The 18,290-nt window shown below is 39.5% G+C and overlaps 1 protein-coding gene across 9 annotated transcripts in view; it reads right to left on the bottom strand.

The window, feature by feature from the left end:
- The window catches only part of KIAA1217, a 435,058-nt gene that overhangs the window by 162,017 nt on the left and 254,751 nt on the right, over positions 1-18,290 (bottom strand). For 2 of the 9 annotated variants that reach the window (XM_081048619.1, XM_081048613.1), the window contains exon 3: positions 1,755-1,835. The exons of the other annotated variants lie outside the window; for them this stretch is intronic. In XM_081048619.1, coding sequence (XP_080904745.1) covers positions 1,755-1,835 — 81 coding nt within the window. The remainder of the gene's footprint in view (positions 1-1,754; positions 1,836-18,290) is intronic. 9 annotated transcript variants of the gene reach the window in all.

Here is an 18,290-nt window from a genome sequence, read left to right on the forward strand (position 1 = left end):
GGAAGAGCTCCCCATGGTATCGTTCTTCTAACTGCATTTCTGTTTAGTGCACAATGTGTGTGCAGGGGCACGATAAAGATGTCTCTATTTTGCATGACTATAGAAATGTGAAAATGATTAAGAACTCATGGAAAATGAGAGGTAACAGGACCTTCAGAACTGAGATGGTGAAGGTAGGGTATGACGATGACTCTTTGTAGTATGTCTTACCCTACTTTTACTTCTATGTCTATCTATTTGGGCAGGGGTTTTCTAATGTGAGCTCATTACCCTAAAAAAAGATCAAAGAGACTGACTAATAAGAAAGGGAAGGCAAAAAGGTCAGTGTGGTCACTGAAGACTGACTTTGTGGGAAGGAGGTCACTTTTCTTGACAAGCGAGCCTGCTGACACCTTCGTAAGCACAGTGTATGTCAGGACTCGTGGTACCGAACCAAAGGTTCTGCCCCGTGCATGCTCAGGACACAATCAGAAACAGTCCGTGTATGGGAGACCCAAAGGATGTGGGTGGCTGTGTGCCAAAGGGTCAGTTGGCACAGGTATCAAATGCCAAGCCAGGCATCCAAGTATTGGAACCTCTGCCCACTCCCTTCTAGTTTTAATATTCTAAGGTGATCTATTAGGAAATACAGAACATTGAGGATTGTGAGGAAATAAATACAGAGGGTGCCAAAAAAAAAGTGTATACACATTTTAAGAAAGGAAAAAAACTACTGAAGTTGTAATACTCAATATATACCGATAACAAAAGATGAATACAAGTCACATTTGACTTCTGCAATTACAAGAGGTGCTCAAAGTGGTGACCATCAGCGTCCAGACACCTCTGATTATAGCGAGCTACTGCTTAAACAATGCGGACCAAAGTGTCCACTTGTATGCATTTTTTTGGCACCCCTGGTATGTTAAAAAAATATGTTGATTCTGGGGCTAGAGTGCCTACAGTCAAATTCAAAATCTGTTACTTACTAGCTTTGTGGCCTTGGGCAAGTTACTTCACTTCTCTGTACCTCAGTTTCCTCATTTGTAAAATGGAGACCATATCATTTATAAAATGGGGACCATGGGGTTGCTGTGAGAAGTTAATGCTTATAAAGCACTTAGAACACTGCCTGGCACATAGTAAATTCTATATAAATGTGTCTGTTACTATCATTTTATTAGTAGGTTGGTGCAAAAGTAAGTGTGGTTTTTGTAATTATTTTTATCCTTTTAAACTGCAACTACTTTTGCACCAACCTAATAAGCTATATGGCAGTAACATGATCTGGACCCAGTATCGAACGTACTGGAGATGAGCAAAGGAACCATCGTAAGACACAAGCTGCGATTGTGAGAATGCTTCTGGTTTCTGGTTTACTTCCACAGCAATTCTGCCACAAGTAAGCTGGCGAGGATGGAGTCTCCTGTTAGAGAACCCTACTTTTCAGATGGCTGTGCCAGGAACTCTGACTTGTTGCTTTACTGCTGATTCCACAACTCAACTTGTGGAAAGCAAATAAAATATTTTGATGCAAGCATGCAATTAGTATTCATTTTAATAATAGCTTTCATATTTTTTTAAGAAAAAATGTATGTGTTTCAGAATGCTGCAAGCATTTAGCTTTGAGAGGTTTAAATCAGCACTCGGTGCAGACCAGGAAAAGTTACAGGCACTCTGTTTAGTGGCTGATTAGAATGCCACACACAGCTGAGTGAAAAGGCAGGAGGTGAGATGCGATTCGATGCAGAAAAAAGAAAAGGTAGAGTACTAACTCGCTGAGATGATTCAATTTTCATCAAGTACCTTTGAATGTCAAGTTCTGCCTGAAGAGAGATCAGCATGCACTGCAAAGCCTGTGTATCAGGAGAAAAAGAGAAAGAAAAAAAAAATAGAAAAGAGAAACGGTGAAAACAGGAAGAGAAAAAGAACGAGACCAAACGGACCATCTATTTGTTCATAATGAAAATACAGCAATTACCCCCTCTCTCTCCAAAGAAAGAAAGAATGGTGGCAGTCCCATCCTTAGGCTTTAAAGAGAAATGCTGAAAGTTAACCCTGATTGGCAATGAGTTTTCCCTAAAATATGCTGCCACAGGCCCATCTAAATTCACCTTGTTATTTGAGAATGTCACATTGATTGGCCTATTGTCCTGAGGTTGTCCCAAGCCTGCAGGGGAGTTACCAGAGCCAGAATGAAATATCTTACTTAGGCAATGCAGTCTGATGGTGAGTCCTGGCCTGCCAACTTGATTGGCACTGGCCACTGGGACACTGGCCACTGGGCTGCTGTACAAAGACGGGCCTACAAGTACTGTGATTGCCACGCAGGATGACAAGACTTTTTCATGACTAGACCCAATGTGAATACTTACAGGAACAGAAGATCAGAATTAGAATTCAGGGAACGTATCCTGACATCTAAACCTGGTTGACGCTGGAGTGTGCTATCAGTTTACCATGTTTACTGTGTCAGCATTTAAATATTTCAATTCTCATTGATCCACTGACTAATTTTTGGACAACTTTATTACAAAAAATGAAAAAATGTTTTTGTGTTCCATAGAAGGAAATTTTCCATAATTCTCATGGAAGAAGAATGACTTACTCTTGCATCCAAAAATCAGCCAATAAGAATTGAAAGCAGGGTCTCAAAGAGATATTCGTACTTCCACATTCATAGCAGCACTATTCACAACAGCCAGAAAGTGGAAAACAACTCAAGTGTCCATCAACAGATGAGTGGATAAGGAAAATGCGGTATATACTAGAGTACTGTTCAGCCTTTAAAAAAAATAATCCTTAAAAAGAAATCCTGTGACAAGTTACAACATGGAGAACATTATAAGAATTAAAATAGGCAGTCACAAAAGGATGAATACTGCGTGAGCCCACTTATGTGAGGTACCTCGAGTAGTCTGTTTATGGTGGTAGAAAGTAGAACTGTGGTTGCCAGGGGCTGGGAGTAGAGGGGACTGGAGAGGTATTGCTTAATGCAGAGTTAAATTTAGAGAAATGAAAAGAGTCCTGGAGATTGGATATACTTATCACCACTAAACTGTACACGTAAAAATAGTTAAATGATAACATTGATGTCATCTTTTTTTTTTTTACCACAATTTAAAAAAAAAAGGAGGAAAAAGTCAGTCAGTGAGGTGACATGGCTTGGCAGCTCACTTCATGTTACTGCACACGCATACAGATATATCCAAAAGGGTGATTAACATAGAGCACCTCTAAATACTCTCATAATTGAATTATACAATATCATTCATACAACCATTTTATATATGTGTGTGTGTGTGTGTATACATATAATGTGTGTGTTTCTGAATAATTTTACATTATTTAGAATTTGGTCTCACATATATAAGACACAAATATCCACAAGAAAAAGAACATTTGAATAAAAATGACTACATCCAAAAGCCAAAAATCCAAAGTGCAGGTCTCCAGACAAAAATTGTTCTAAAATATTCTACCCAGAAAGCATTTAGGTGTTACAAAGAAAAGAAAAAGAACTTGAAGGGACTTTTAGGAGAAAAGGGGAGTGACACCATTAGAAGAACTATTAGCTAGACTGACCTCATAAAAGCCCGTTTCAAGGTGAATATATTCTAGCTAGAAACGTGAGGGTTGCTGTAGGGCCCTCTGATCCTCCTACCCCAAAGTTTACAGGCTTCATCAACTATGAAAGAAATATTCCAAAGTAGACCACAAATAATAAAGCCCCATAGGCACAGGATAGATAAAAGTGCGAAATAAAAACAGGATGATGGATTTGAAGAGCTGCTGTAGACAGACAAGGGGGAAAAAAGAGTACAGAAAAATCAGTTTCCATCATAAGGAGATGCGGAATGAAATGGGCTGAGGGCAGAGAATCCCCCTGCACAGAGATGGCAGAATGGAGAGAAAGAAGGGGATGAGGTCCCTGACGACAAGGCTGCCAGGAGGAGCAGAAACCCAATCTCCCTCTGCGACGACTCTCAGTACAGGAACCTGTAACAAGAATACCATACCTGGACAAAGGGGACAAGAGAGGTCACTAAAGCAGTTGTTTTAGGCAAGAATCATCTGAGATGCATGAAAGCAGGGGCAAGAGAAACACATGATGGTCAAAGCCTTCAAACTTTGGAGCAAACCCCAACTCGGTTGATTGCATCTTTTCTTGCCTTCGCTGACTGAGGTCAAGGAAATAGAAGCAGGAAGTTTCCCAGCATTGCAGCAGGAAGAACACAGGCAAAGGTGAGGCAGAAAGTGCTTCTCAGGAGATGCAATGGACCCCACAGAGGAGCTCCAGAACCTGAGGCCACTGGAGCGTTAGCCTCTATAATGACAGATACATTTTCTCAGGATTACAAAATTAAGTTCACAGAAAACCTTTCCACTTCTCAGCAGGCACTGTCTGCGTGGAAAATACTTTGAGCCCTATAGGTGTTGAGCTCCTGAGTAAGAAAGCAGGGGGAAAAAACAACGAACCCAAACCTGGATTTTCTTAGGCTCCTCACATACTCCTGTTAAATCAAGTGTGTAGAACTTAGAAGCCTGATTTATGGATTTGACTATAAAATAGAAAATTGTTCCTAAAAAATAAGTGGGTGGGAAAGGGGCTGAGTGTCTTCGAATCACTCTAGAGAATTATAATGATAATCAAGTACTTTATCAACATAACGAGGTTACATTAAGATTAAAGGAAAATGCAAGACTCACTGCCTCAAGGAAACAGCTGGAGTGTCAAAAATCATAATTCCATAAAAATTAAACAGAAGGACACTTTGATTATTTCAAACACGCTTAATAAATCCAATGGCTATCACAAGCAGAAAAAGGCAAAGAGAAACTGCAGATGCTGTTGTTATATTGCAGGGTACTTAAGATCTTTTGAAAAGCTAAGTATGAAAGGAAGAGAGAGGGGTTCACAAGTTCCTTTAAGAAGAATAAAGACAATGTTGCTGAGCCTGAGCAGAGCTGATCAGAAACAGCAAATGTGGGGTAAATGCCTAATGCAGAGATGTCACAGAGAGAACCAAACACCATCAACAGACATACATTGAATGATGAGTGATACTTATTTTTTTTTCATTTGCTATGCCTATTTCTGAGTTTTCTATAATTATATAACAATAGAAAAGAGGGTATCAGTGAAGGTGGCAAAAGCGAAATGTAGGTCTCTAGTGATTAACAATGAGAAACAAACTATAAGGAATGTTGGAGATTGCTAAAATTTAAAACCTCAAAAAGTTCTGGGTTTTTTCCAGAAACTGAAGATTTCCGGACATCACTTTACCTCTAGCCGCCCTTTGACTATTTGGGAGCAATTTCACCAGCTTGAAGACTAACTGTGGTTAACGACAATGCATTCGTGAAAAAACTACATGATCTGGTAAAATGGTGTCTGTACTGAGTCCCCTAGAATTTGTAATTACTCGTATACAGTAAGCATCGTTGTCCACCACATCTTCTCTTAACATAAAAACTAACCGACAGAGCCTTAACTTGGATTTTTATTCATGTTTATAAGTGTAGGGAAGTTTACCTCTTTTTCCACCTCTCTTACTGTCCACGTCCTTGTTCTGTATCTCACCAATGGAGAATTATCAGTATTAGATTCCACTTAGTTCAAGATCCAAGGAATGCAAAGTGCAATTTTTTATCACATTTCTGAAAGCCCACCTTGTCCCAGGTTTTGAAGTAACATAACAGCTATTTAATTTCTTTAAGCCTAACTTTCCTTATCTGTAAAGTGAGGACAACAATAGTATTTACTTGACAAGGTTGTTGTGGGGATTAAATGAGGCTGAGTACATGAAAACAGCGCAGTTCCTGGCACAGATTAAGAATGCAAATGTTAGGAACTTGAATCTTTACAAAATATACTGCATTCTCAAAAACATGCTTTGCTTTAACAAAAAAACTAAACAATAAATATAAAATGCCTTAAAATGTTGCAAACACTTTTGATTCAGAATTCTACTTCTAGCAATTAATTTTAAAAAAATAATCTATGGGGCAAAAGGTGAAGGGATTAGAAAGTACAAATTGTTAATCACAATATAGTCACAGAGATCTGAAATACAGTATGGGGAATATAATCAATAATGTTGTACAAGATTATGTAAGGTGCCAGATGGGCACTGGACTTTTCAGGGGGATCGCTTCATAGACTGTGTAAATGTCTGACCAATGCACTGTACACCTGAAGCTGAAGTAGAATAATATTGAAGGTCAACTATAATTAAATATATATATATATATAGCCAAAAAACGTATACACATTTTAAGAAAGGAAGAAACTGTATTAAAATTGTAATACAATGGATGATGCTAGCATTCATTTGTTTAACGCCATATTTTGTGCGAATGTCATACTACACATTGCTACCGTAATTCAATTCAATTTTGAAAAGTAATACATGGGTAACATCTCTTAAAATGTGTACATTTTTGGCACCCCCAGTATATATGTTTGTGTGTATATTTATATACACATGTACATACATACATACATACATATATGTGTAGTCACAGGATGTAAAGTACAGCATGGGAAATACAGTCCATGGAATTGTAACAGTTATATACGATGTCAGAGGAGTAGTAGATTGGGGCGAGGCTTATCAATTGGTGAGGGGTTACATTGCTTTGTATACCTGAAACTGTTACATTGCTTTGTATACCTGAAACTAATTTTAAAAAAGTAATAATAATCTACAATAATCCACAAGGATGTACACAATAGAACCAACCAAACTAAACAACCAGTAACAATAATGAAGGAGCCAACTCTGCAACAAAACAGAATGAAATTCACACATATAATTAAGTAAAAAAAAATCATGTTATGAAAAACGACATGTATTAGGTTTTTTTCAGTCTATGGCTAGTAGAAAATAGAAGGATATACACCAAAATGTTAATCAATGTGGGTTGTGAGATCATAAATGATTCTTTTACTCTTTATGTGTTTTTTCTAATATTTCTAGAATATACATGTTCTACTTTAGTTATAAAAAAGTAAGAAATTATTTTTAAAAGTCACTGGGGTTTGGCATCTAATTATTTGTGCTTGTTTTTCCTGAATATGCTATAAATAGCTACAGATAAATTTAAAACAAAAGGAGAAAACGGGGTTTTATCCATCTGAGAGCCTTACAAATGGGAAGAACAATAAGATCATATCCATATTCATAGCCTCTTTATACTTGTAATTTTGCCATCATTTTTCTAGCGTTTATTATGCATCAGTTCCACCACCAGGGGGCACCTTGAATTTACCCAACGCAACAATACAGTCTAGCACGAAGGAAGGAAACACCTGAAATCCCAAATTTAGGAAACAAGACACTCCACATTAATTGTTCTGAATCAATCTTCTTCCTCTACAAGATTCCTCACAGGGTACTTTGCAGAAACACACTTGGGTGTACATAACTTGGCTGTTTGTGAAAACTGCAAAGCTTGTGTAGTTAACACAAGTGATAGAAGGAAGAGAGTTGATTTCTGTATGTCTACCAGATTTAGTCAAGTTACCATTAAAGAAACAAAAATTAGTACTCCTTGTGATGCAAAACTAAAGAACACAACAAAAACAAATATTGGGAAAAGGAGGCTTAGAAGCAATTCTATCCTAGACCCATAGTTCTATCTATACCTGGGGGACCAAAGGAATTTCAGGTTATTAGAGGCTCAAAAAAAAAAAAAAAATTCTCAATTGAGAAACCCAATTGTATTATAACTCCTTTCCTTAAAATTTATCAAAATATTAAAAATAGAATAAAATTAGGTAGCCTTTTGAGACTTTGTGAGCCATTCTAAGATTTATAATTGATGTAACAATAATTTTAAAATATAGGCTAAAGCCTGGGAAATTCTAGGAATAAACAAAAAAGGCTGCAACATCTAACAAAACGAGTTCAGGGCAGAAATCTGAATAATTCCTAATTTCCTACAAATACTAAGTAATCCTGTAGTGAACTTAGGATGGTGACTGGGGGTATAACTTTTGGAATGAGATAGAACTTGGCTTGAGCCCCAATTTCAACACATCTGTGGAGCTTGAGCACATTGCCTGGGAAATGCTGCCTTGGTCGTGTTTCATGTGCAGTTCCTCATCAATATGATTATAAAAATAGTAATCATATTGTTTCTACTACAATTTGTTGTATAAAATGGGATAACTTATAAAATATGCTAAACCCAGTATCTAGCATAAAACAACGCAGTGTGTTACTTAATAAGAGGCCAGCAAACATTAGGACTGCCACACCTCCTGTGACAGTTTGTGGCCAAGGGAAGTATCTGAAACTCTCCCTGCTTGTGTTCTCCTGAATCAAATGGAGGTAAGGAGACCTATTTTAAAAAAACAAAAGCAAATATACTTTGTCTACTTATGCATACAACAGAGTGCTGGCTTTCACAGCAGTGGGGTTGCTGGGTTACACAGTTATTTCTAACACGTTACTATTGTCTGCAAAAGACAGACTGCAAAACCTGCTATACGGAGGGTGGACATTCAGCCAGTTCTCTCCATAGCCACACCACTGTCTACGGCCACTGGGCCATAACAGTGGACAGTAGCATCACAGCAGCTGTTAAACATTGTAATATTAACCCTGGTCATTCATCTTCAGTTCTGTTTTTCAATATCTACCCTTCTTACCTTATAGTAAGTATGAGATTGAAATGATGCAATAGATCTATGAGAGATTTGAAAAAGGTAGCTCCATGCAAATAACAAGGCAGCATTAAGATAAACAAATGCATTGGCTAACTAGTTAGTTATATAGCCATTCATATAAGACCGCTGATGTCTCACTAGCAGATCTCAAAGGTCTTTCCTGAACCTCCACATTCTCACTTAACAAAGAAGGAAACAAATGAACTGACTTGAAAATGTCTCTGCTCGGTGTTTATAAAGTGTCTGGGAAGAGTTAACTCAGGTCATCTCCACAGGGGTGGCAGCTATTCTCAGAACTGCCCAGTCAGGCGTAGCCTATAGACATCAAGATGACCCGTTCCTTGAGAACGCTGTTTATTATTCCTCCATAGCACTTTACACCACCTGACACACTACATATTTTGCTTATTTGCTTGTTTCTTGTCTCTGCCACTCCAAATATGAAAACCAGGAATGCAGGGATCTCTTCAGTGCTCAGATTTCACTTCTAGAATGAATGAAAGGCTGAAGGAGGGATTGGTTTGGGGGGAGCCTTGGCTTTGGCAGCCTGCTTGATTTGAGGAATTATCTCTTGATCATCAGCTACATGTTGGGTCTAAGTTCAGACATGTGCCCCGGGCGGCCCGTAGCTAACTTCCATCAGCCTCCTCCCCAGCCAACCTGCCGACTCCCCTCCGACTCCCCTCCGGCCACCACTCTGCTCCATGCAGAGCCTTAAAATCTATCACCCTGGCTCCCCTGGGTTTTAGTGCTTCTTGGCTGCTCTCACACCTTCTTGAAAGGAGAACAATCTCCATCTGATATGGAATTTCTTTTTGGCAGGGTTTCTCTCAATTTTCACCAAAATCTTCTTCCCCTGGAACACGAAACAAAATACTCCAAACCCCTCAAGAAAAAATGAGCTTCCAAAATCCAGGTTTCTATTTCTTCCTCATCATTACAAAGGCTTTGTAATATATTCCTACCTTGCTCCAATAGCTGCCTGTGGGTAAGCTGCTGCAGGGGAATTATGCTTCTGCTGGGAGGGTAGGTGTCAGTTAACCCTTTCCTCTCCATGATCTGACCAGACAGGGCTTTAATAAACAGCCTTCTTGCACTTGAGACCTGACTAAAGGTAAAAATTTTAGGAGAGAGGGGATAATTGAATTTTAATAGGGAGGAAAGGTAGGTAAAGAAATGGGGTCATTTACTGAAACCAGTCAGTCCTAGCTTTGGGCTGTGCCAGACACATACTGCCTCCTAACTGAGGTCACACCATAGAGCTCCCATCACAACGTCCTTACTGAGAAAGGTTTAGCGTGTAGGGTCAGAGCTCCACAGGCTCCCTCTCCAAAGCTCCAAGTGCAGGTGGGAAGAATCTGAAGTCAGAGAGACCTGGGTACAAGACCCTTGTTCAGCGCTCAGGAGATCTTTTACTTTGAATAAAGCACTTAACCTGACATTAGGCTTTGTATTGGGCCCATTAAACCACTTTCCACACTCACTTCCTACATCTGCAAAATGGCAACAATCATACTGCCCCTTTCACAAGATCACCAAGAAGCACAAACGAGGTAAATCAGACAAAAGCACTGTAAACAGTAGTGTTATTAGAAAGAAGAAGGAGCTTGAGGCATGCTCCACACAAAACGGTTCCTATGTAAAATGCGTTGTTGCTAAAGGATGAAGTCTGGCCATATCCACCCCAGCCCACTCAGCTGCAGGGATTGAAGACCTTCAACACATGGCCTTAGTTCATGAGCAAATGAAAACCATGATGGCAGATGTTAGCCTCCCCATTCCCCAGCTGGGAGCCTGGGCCTGGAGACTTGCTGTCCTAAGACCCTGAGGCTACTTGCCCATGGAGCTGCAACCTCCCCTGGTCCCTCAAGCTAATTTCCGGTTCTCTGCTGCCTGGGTGTGCTGAGCCCCTGGAATGGGCTCCGCTACCCCACCTGGCCAAACCATCCCACATCACCTGAGAACTCAAGGTTGGGCACTGGCCTCATTTCCCAGCTTCTGGCCTATTCATCTACACTTTTGGGGCTAAAAATTATTGTGAGAGCTGATAAACTTTATTGGGAGAAAGGTGCCGTCTTATAGAAATACTATCTTTGACCTTCCCATTTTATTGCTAATAGCAATCAAATAAGAGAGTGATGTCATTTCTTAAATTCAAAGATGGGTCGATGTTATTTATACAGACAAGGAACTTGAGACATCATCAATGGCTGGTTTGTGTGATCAAACATCATTATAATAAATATAACTGGGGTGCTAATTACAAATTAGTATTTTTCAACATTGTGATTAAGGAAAATAATCTCTGGAAGAGTAAAAAGTAAAAAAGAGAGAGAGAGAGAGAGAGAGAGAGAGAGAGAGAGAGAGAGAGAGAGAGAGAGAGAGCTGTATCTCTCTAGCATGTTTTCGAAGTTACTGGAGTAGAGTTCATACATTCCCCTAACTGGGTGAATACTATTAGTTGTCAGTTTTAATATCCAGTGAAATATTTTTTACATAAAATAAGTAAAGATTTCAATCTTCTGGAATCAGAAGTTTGGATTCTAGTAGTTCTTGAAGAAGCTTAAGATGCATCTCTCTAATTACAACAAATTAAAATCAAATGTATGCATACGAGGTCCGACAATTAAGTTCATGAACTGTTGCAATGATGTGGCTAACATTTTTTGATATCAAAGGGATTATTCATTATGAATTTGTACTAACTGGACAAACATTAACCAAGTTTACTATTTGGAAGTGCTGAAAAGGCTGCGTGAAAAAGATGAAAATGACCTGAACTTTTTCACCAACAATTCATGGCTCTTGCATCACGACAATGCACCAGCTCACACCGCACTGTCTGTGAGGGAGTTTTTAGCCAGTAAACAAATAACTGTATTGAAACACCCTCCCTACTCACCTGATCTGGCCCCCAATGACTTCTTTCTTTACCCGAAGATAAAGGAAATACTGAAAAGAAGACATTTTGATGACATTCAGGACATCAAGGGTAATACGACAATAGCTCTGATTGCCATTCCAGAAAGAGTTCCAAAATTGCTTTGAAAGGTGGACTAGGCCCTGGCATCGGTGCATAGCTTCCCAAGGGGAGCACTTCAAAGGTGGCCATAGTCATATTCAGCAATGAGGTATGTAGTACTTTTTCTAGGATGAGTTCGGGAAAGTAATTGCCAGACCTCGTATAACAATTCAATTCTGAACAGACTTTGTTAATTGCTTGGAAATAGCAGGAGCAAAAATTTGAAATCAGTCTCTGAGAACACAAACAGCCTCTGGCTCTTCACTGAGAAGCTGAGAGAGAAAATAGCCCCTTAGCAAATTAAAAGTCCTACTGCTCCATTTGTCATCGTCAATATGGAAGTTTGGGAGCTGGGGTACAAACACAGTTCACAGATGATCATTAGGGTGCTGGTGCCATTAAAAGGCTTTCAAAAACACATTTAAGAAGAATTAGCAACTGCCCTTCCCAGAGAAGTGTATAAAAATATTGAGAACTTCCTTGCCACATCAAAACTTCACAGAAATAAGTTGAAAATATCTGATGGAACAAATCTAATGAGGAATATGTTTGAGAGAGAAAGAAAAACAAATTGCTACTGACAAACAAAATACAGTGCTATATTGTAAAGGGTTGTTTTTTGTTTTTTTTGTTTTTTTGCCATAATTAGGCTTCAAATGGGTGTTGGAGTGACACTGATTTCTCAGGCATTTCCATCTGGTTGACCTGCCTCCTGTCCCTTAGAACATGGGGCAGAGGCCATACTGGAATGTTAACACCATGGGGTAAAATGGCCTTCTCCCTCCTCTGAAGGAGGTCTGGGTCAGCAGCTTTGGAGTGGAGTGAAGGACAGCGGACCTGCAGTCAGGGAGCAAAGAGGAAACCACATCACTGAGACGCGAGCTCCTCTTGGTCTGAACACATCCTGCACGGAATTTCTCTCTCCATTTCCACCTGGAAGAGCAAGGGGGCTGCCGTGGGTCTGGGGCTGATGTGTAGGCATATGGGGTCTTTGTGATACCCACGGAGGCCTCAACACCATTCACCCTCCTGCATTCCCTAGAAGAATCCCACAAGAAATTGGCCCCACCCAATTGACCCCACCCCCCTGACCCCAAATCCCTGCAAAGCCACATTCCCTCCTTTGGTGTGTAACCTCAGGCAAGATGGTTTAGGACGAAGTTGAAAAGGTCACTCAGAATTTTCAAATTATTTGCTCCATGGTACTTCAACTGTTAGCCAGAGATGTCTGATATGGAATCTCCCCCTTTTTGATGCCCTGGCCTGTCTCATAATTTACCAAGTACCATGACGACCTTCTACTTCCTGCACAAAGCTAATAAATCCACTTGTATTATCATCAACTAAAACACAGCAAAAGTTCCTTTGCTTCTGGGAACAGTAACTCACTCTTTCCAGGCCAAATTGCCAAGCAAGAATAACCTTGACTCTCCATCTACTCCTAGTTTGACACTGACCTCCTTAATATAGTGCTAATTTTGAGGTGTAACTGAAGAGCTTTACAATCCAGAGTGATGGACAGCTGAAACAGATAGAGCACTTGGCTGGCATTAAAAAATATACATATTTTTTCAGTGGCATGGCGGTGCTCTGGCAACCATACTCTACAATGGGCAGATCAGCGCCTGTTTATGAGAAGGATAAAGCACTGCTTTTGTTTTTTAAGTTTACACATAAAGTATATACACATACCTTGTAATTAATTGCAAACAAGTGCAAAAATCTTATGTGGCCCATGATTGTTCCATGTATAACCCTGGAAAGAAGGTAGCCTTTGTAAGGGCTCAATTTCTCTTTAAAGGATTATCTCAGTGAGTCACCCCTTCTCCCCATTCATAATACATTTCTTAGGTCAGCGGAAAAGACTAATGGTGAAGGCGTAAAGCAATGGTGGGCTCTGCTGTGGATTCATCTACTGATCTCTTTCCCCCTCTAGGGGAGCAGACCGTGGGGTAGCGGGGGAGGCAGGCTTACACTGGGTGTAAAGAGCGGCCATGCAGATGGCTCGCACTCGCCACCCAGGGATGAGGAAAATCAGACCAGCTGGGCAAGCGATCTGTCCTGAGTGTGTCCAAGAGGCCTACTACTGGCCCTGAGGTGTCTTATTCCCCGAGGCGGGAGAACAAAGTCCTTCCCCATTGTGTTACCAGCCACCAGCATGTATAGACTCTTGTCCATGAACCATAGGGTAGGATGAGGCCTGTGAGTGGGCAGGGTAGTAGCTTGTGGATGGGTTGTGGGGGGTGGAGGGTGACTGCCTGGGAACTAAGAAGCCGTCCTACTCCAGGAACACCTCACCAACCTACCAGCTGAACCCTGCAAATCCATAGCTCCTTGGTGAGCCAAGCAGGGTCTCTGGGTGCCATTTTTGAAAGTGCAGGCACCACTGGGAGAGGTACAACAGCAGATAGTTATCAGACAGTTCAACTTAGTATCAGTAAGTTTAGCAGAGCTTTTCTTAAGAGATTTGGTAAGATGTAGGAAAAGGGGTACAGAAATGAAATAACTGTAGTAAAGGCAGCTATTCCTTACTTCATTGTTTTTCACAAGTTCTGCCTAGACACGAGCTGGGGAAAACTCCTAGACTCTCACTGGCTCTCCAGCTCCCCTTCTACATTTTTCAATGAGCAACAGATTCAGACTGTGGTTGAGACTTTGTTAGTGTCTCTCTCCTGCCCACCACGAGGAGGCACAACTACACCCACCAACACTGTTGAATGACCAAATGAAGACGTGAGTGAATGCTGACCTGGGATTGTGCCCGGAAGGGCATGGTCATAGAGACTGGCAGCAGCTCCAGAAAAGAATGCAGCCCAAGGCAGGGAAGAACATAAAGCCTCCTCTTAGAGGGGAAGGAAGGAAGCCAAATAGAAAAATTTGAAGAGTTAGATTCAAAAAATCTATTTACAAGCCACTTATTCAGTCTTCCAACAAGTAACAGTTGAAATACATAGTCCATTATGTATGACCAACCATAATAATCATGTATGTACTGTTAGGTCGCTCCAACGAACGCAGGTGGACAGGATTTGGGCAAAATCTGTTTTATGAAGTTTTTATGGTTCCATCACTTAATCTCATGCTAACTAGAATAAAACTGACACTAACAGTAGAGAGGAAATATGTATCCTATTTCAAGGTCAACTACTAATGGGTAAAAAGACTTTACTGTGTTCCTCCAGAGATGTCAAATATTAAATAGTGGAAGCAGAGTTTCCTGGATTCTTCTCTGAAGGAGTTTTTCTTAATCACTGTTGTATTATGGCGTGGGTAGTCTGAACTGATAATGAAAACACCCTAAAAAGTATGTAATCAATACAAAAACCTTTTAAAAATATAAACATGCAAGATAGGTTTATCTACAATTCCCTGAGAACTAAAACACAATTTAAAAAATCGTTACATACACTAGAAATCAAACTAAATAACTTTTCCTTGGTTAGTTCACAGTCAAAATCAGACTGCTTCTCTTCCCCTGAATTTCAAAGACTATCCCACGGCTGCTACTGGAATTACATGCAATGGAAGAATATTATCCTTCAGCATTGATGTCATCATTGTTTAGGAGTCAGGTCACAGTTTTCAAACCAGGAAGCATCTGCAGCATATAAAATTACTTTCAACTTCTGAAGCTTCTGGGCCTAAAGCCAAAAGGTAATGAGTTACCTCAAAAATATTCTCTTTCTTTAAAAAAATTATTTGGGGGGTAGTGGGTTAAACAAAAGCAAATTATATCACCTTCCCCGGAGTTGAAGAGTAACCACTACTATCATGCCTTCTTTTAATCTCATTTTCTGTTACCTGTCTTTTCCTACAGGACCAGAATTCTTTTCATGCTCCAATCTACCTCTTTTCAGCAAAGGTCTGCTCTTCAGCTCTGGGCTAAAGGCATTCCGAGTACACACGCTTTTCATTATTGCTTAAATTTCTTTTCTGCTGACCATGATTGCACATCAACTTGCCAACAATTTCTACTCAGGAGAGAGATTCAATTCTTTTTAAGAAAAAAATCATTGGGTACTTTATTTCTCCATGAAGCTCTCATAATACAAAGAAGGTCAATGCATCCAGCAGGTGACTCATTTTCCTTAATGGCTTTCAGATAGATATTGGCATGCACATCCCAGCATTTACAATTCCACCATCCAAAGTAGAGAAGATACCATGAGGTTATACATGATCTGAGGTTATACGTAAGATTATATATGAGAGGGCGCCACATGAGAATGACTGGTAGAATAAACTGGCCAGGAGCAGGCGGCATAGGCTTGGAAACACTGTCCTAGATATACTGTCTACTAAATAACTTAGCTTGACTGAGCCTTGGTCTTTTTGTCTGTTAAATGGGAATACAACCATGTAACTGATCCAGAGTTTCAGTGAGGAGTAAGTGAGATAATTTCCATGCCTGGCACATGGTCCATACTCAACAGACACTTTCCCTGTGCTCATTCTCCAATTTCTCTTCAAAAAATCTGTTAGAATCCACACAGATGTTAGAGGATTGTCAGGTGTGTGTGGGGGTGTGTGTGTGTGGGGGGGTGTTGTTTTCTGTAGCACACACTGGCTGTGAACTACAGAAAACAGTACACAGCCAGTGTGTATTGTTTTTCCTTCATGTGACCAAGGTTACACGCTCTTCACAAAATCACTAAGTTATTATGTATCCATTGACAATCAACCTCCTATAAAAAACGTCAGATACCAGCTCGTTTTGCACGCTTAGGTCTATACTGTGAGACCAATAACTGGATCAGAGCAGTATCTACTCTTTACTGGGGTCTCATATTTCTCCCCCAAATCATTGCTTTTCACTGAACGGGAGGGAATGGGTATGAGAATTTAGCCTGCTTATTCTTGAGAATAAGAAATCTGAACTTAGATTTTTCTGGTTTCCATAATCTACAAGATCCTACGAGATGTGCAAGAGGGTAGCTTTCCTGATATGTATGTAACATTTCTTCGTTTCCTCCGAGACCTCAGGAATTTCTAATTTTTTAAAAAAAATTTAGTAACTTTCATTAATCTTTAGGTAACTTTTACAAAAACACAAAATCATGTTTAAGTGATTTATTATACCATAAATACAGAGTAAAAAGGAAAGAAATATCTGCTGTAAGAATACATTCAGGGCCAAAAATGTGTCCATTTGCTATACTACGCTAGATACACTATTCTAAAGCCATCATCCACTGCACACTTCTATTTATGTATATCAGGTTACAGAGCAGGTATGTTCACCAAAACATGCACAGAAGTCAAATTTTAATAGACATATATTTTTTATTTCTTAATTGGTTAAATATTAGAATTACACGAATGCTTTCATTTTCATTTATAATTTATCTTCAATTAATTTTTTACCATTTAATGTACAGCTGTAAAATAAGTTGATTCTATTATGTGAATATTGAAATCAACTAGAGTAATTTCTATTTTAGAAGTAAATTTATTGGTAATCCTTTTAGGGTAAGGATAATCATACCCTAAGCTCATTGGGTCAGTAATTACCTTTTTGTTATACTGCAGTTTTCTTAAGGTGAGACATTCTACGCAAATTGTACGTGCATCGAGATATTATCTTGTTTATTCACATCAAAACTGAAAGCATTAATTCACAAAACTGACATGGAATTTGTTTAATTTTTTTTAATATAAGTGTGTGTGCTTTGTGTGTTTTTTAAATCAGTATTCTCTCTTTTATCCTACTCCATAGCTTTTTCATTCTCCCTCCACCCATGCCAATAGAGTAATTCCCAGCTATGAAAACAAAATGTTTTAAAAACAAAATTTGTAATATAAAGCCTTATGGCTTGTTTCATGGCATAACCCCAGTCATTAATCTACTACTCACCCAGTGCCAAGAGTGGTCAAATCTGGCATGCATGTAAAAAATAAATGGACCCAGTTTCCATTTCTTTCTTCCTCTGAGAAATGTCAGGAAAGTGTTGAGTAAGGGAAGTACTCCAGGGTAAGAGGAAGTAAAATAATCTAAATGTCTCCCCTTAGACCCACTTTTCAGACCTCAGAGTGTTTATCTAGTGGAGTCTTTGAGAGTCTGGTGAGAAAGATCACGTACAATGTCTTTGAGGAAATAAACCCACATCTCAAGCTCAGGGGTTTGAACATGCTCATATCTTTCCGGGTGCTAGGTAGAGGGAAATCAATTCAAGAAAGCAAACATCTCTCACCAAGTGGCTGCCACCTTTGTCCTTTAGCTTCTGTCATGGATCGTGTGGCTGCCTAAACTTGAACTAGGGGAGATTTGAGGTTTCAAGACTAGTGATCAATGACTGCAACTTATTTTTAAGCAACCGTTTGGACTACTAATGTGTGCCTTGATACTCACTGAGCCAACTCACAGTTTCTGACAACATAAAAAACTAACCAGGAAGTACCTTCAGATTCTAAAACTATTTTGTTGAGATCTATTCACATGGTTAATGTAGCATGTGTATATTTTATTGATTCAAAATGCACAAAACCCAAGTGTCCATTGACAAATAAATGGACAAACAAAATGTGGTGTATATACACACAATGAAATATTATTTAACCTTCAAAAGAAAAGAAATTCTGACACATACTACAATATGGAGGAACCTAAGGACA

Source organism: Rhinolophus hipposideros (assembly GCF_964194185.1).
Source record: "Rhinolophus hipposideros genome assembly, chromosome: 1".
Classification (NCBI taxonomy): Eukaryota; Metazoa; Chordata; class Mammalia; order Chiroptera; family Rhinolophidae; genus Rhinolophus; species Rhinolophus hipposideros.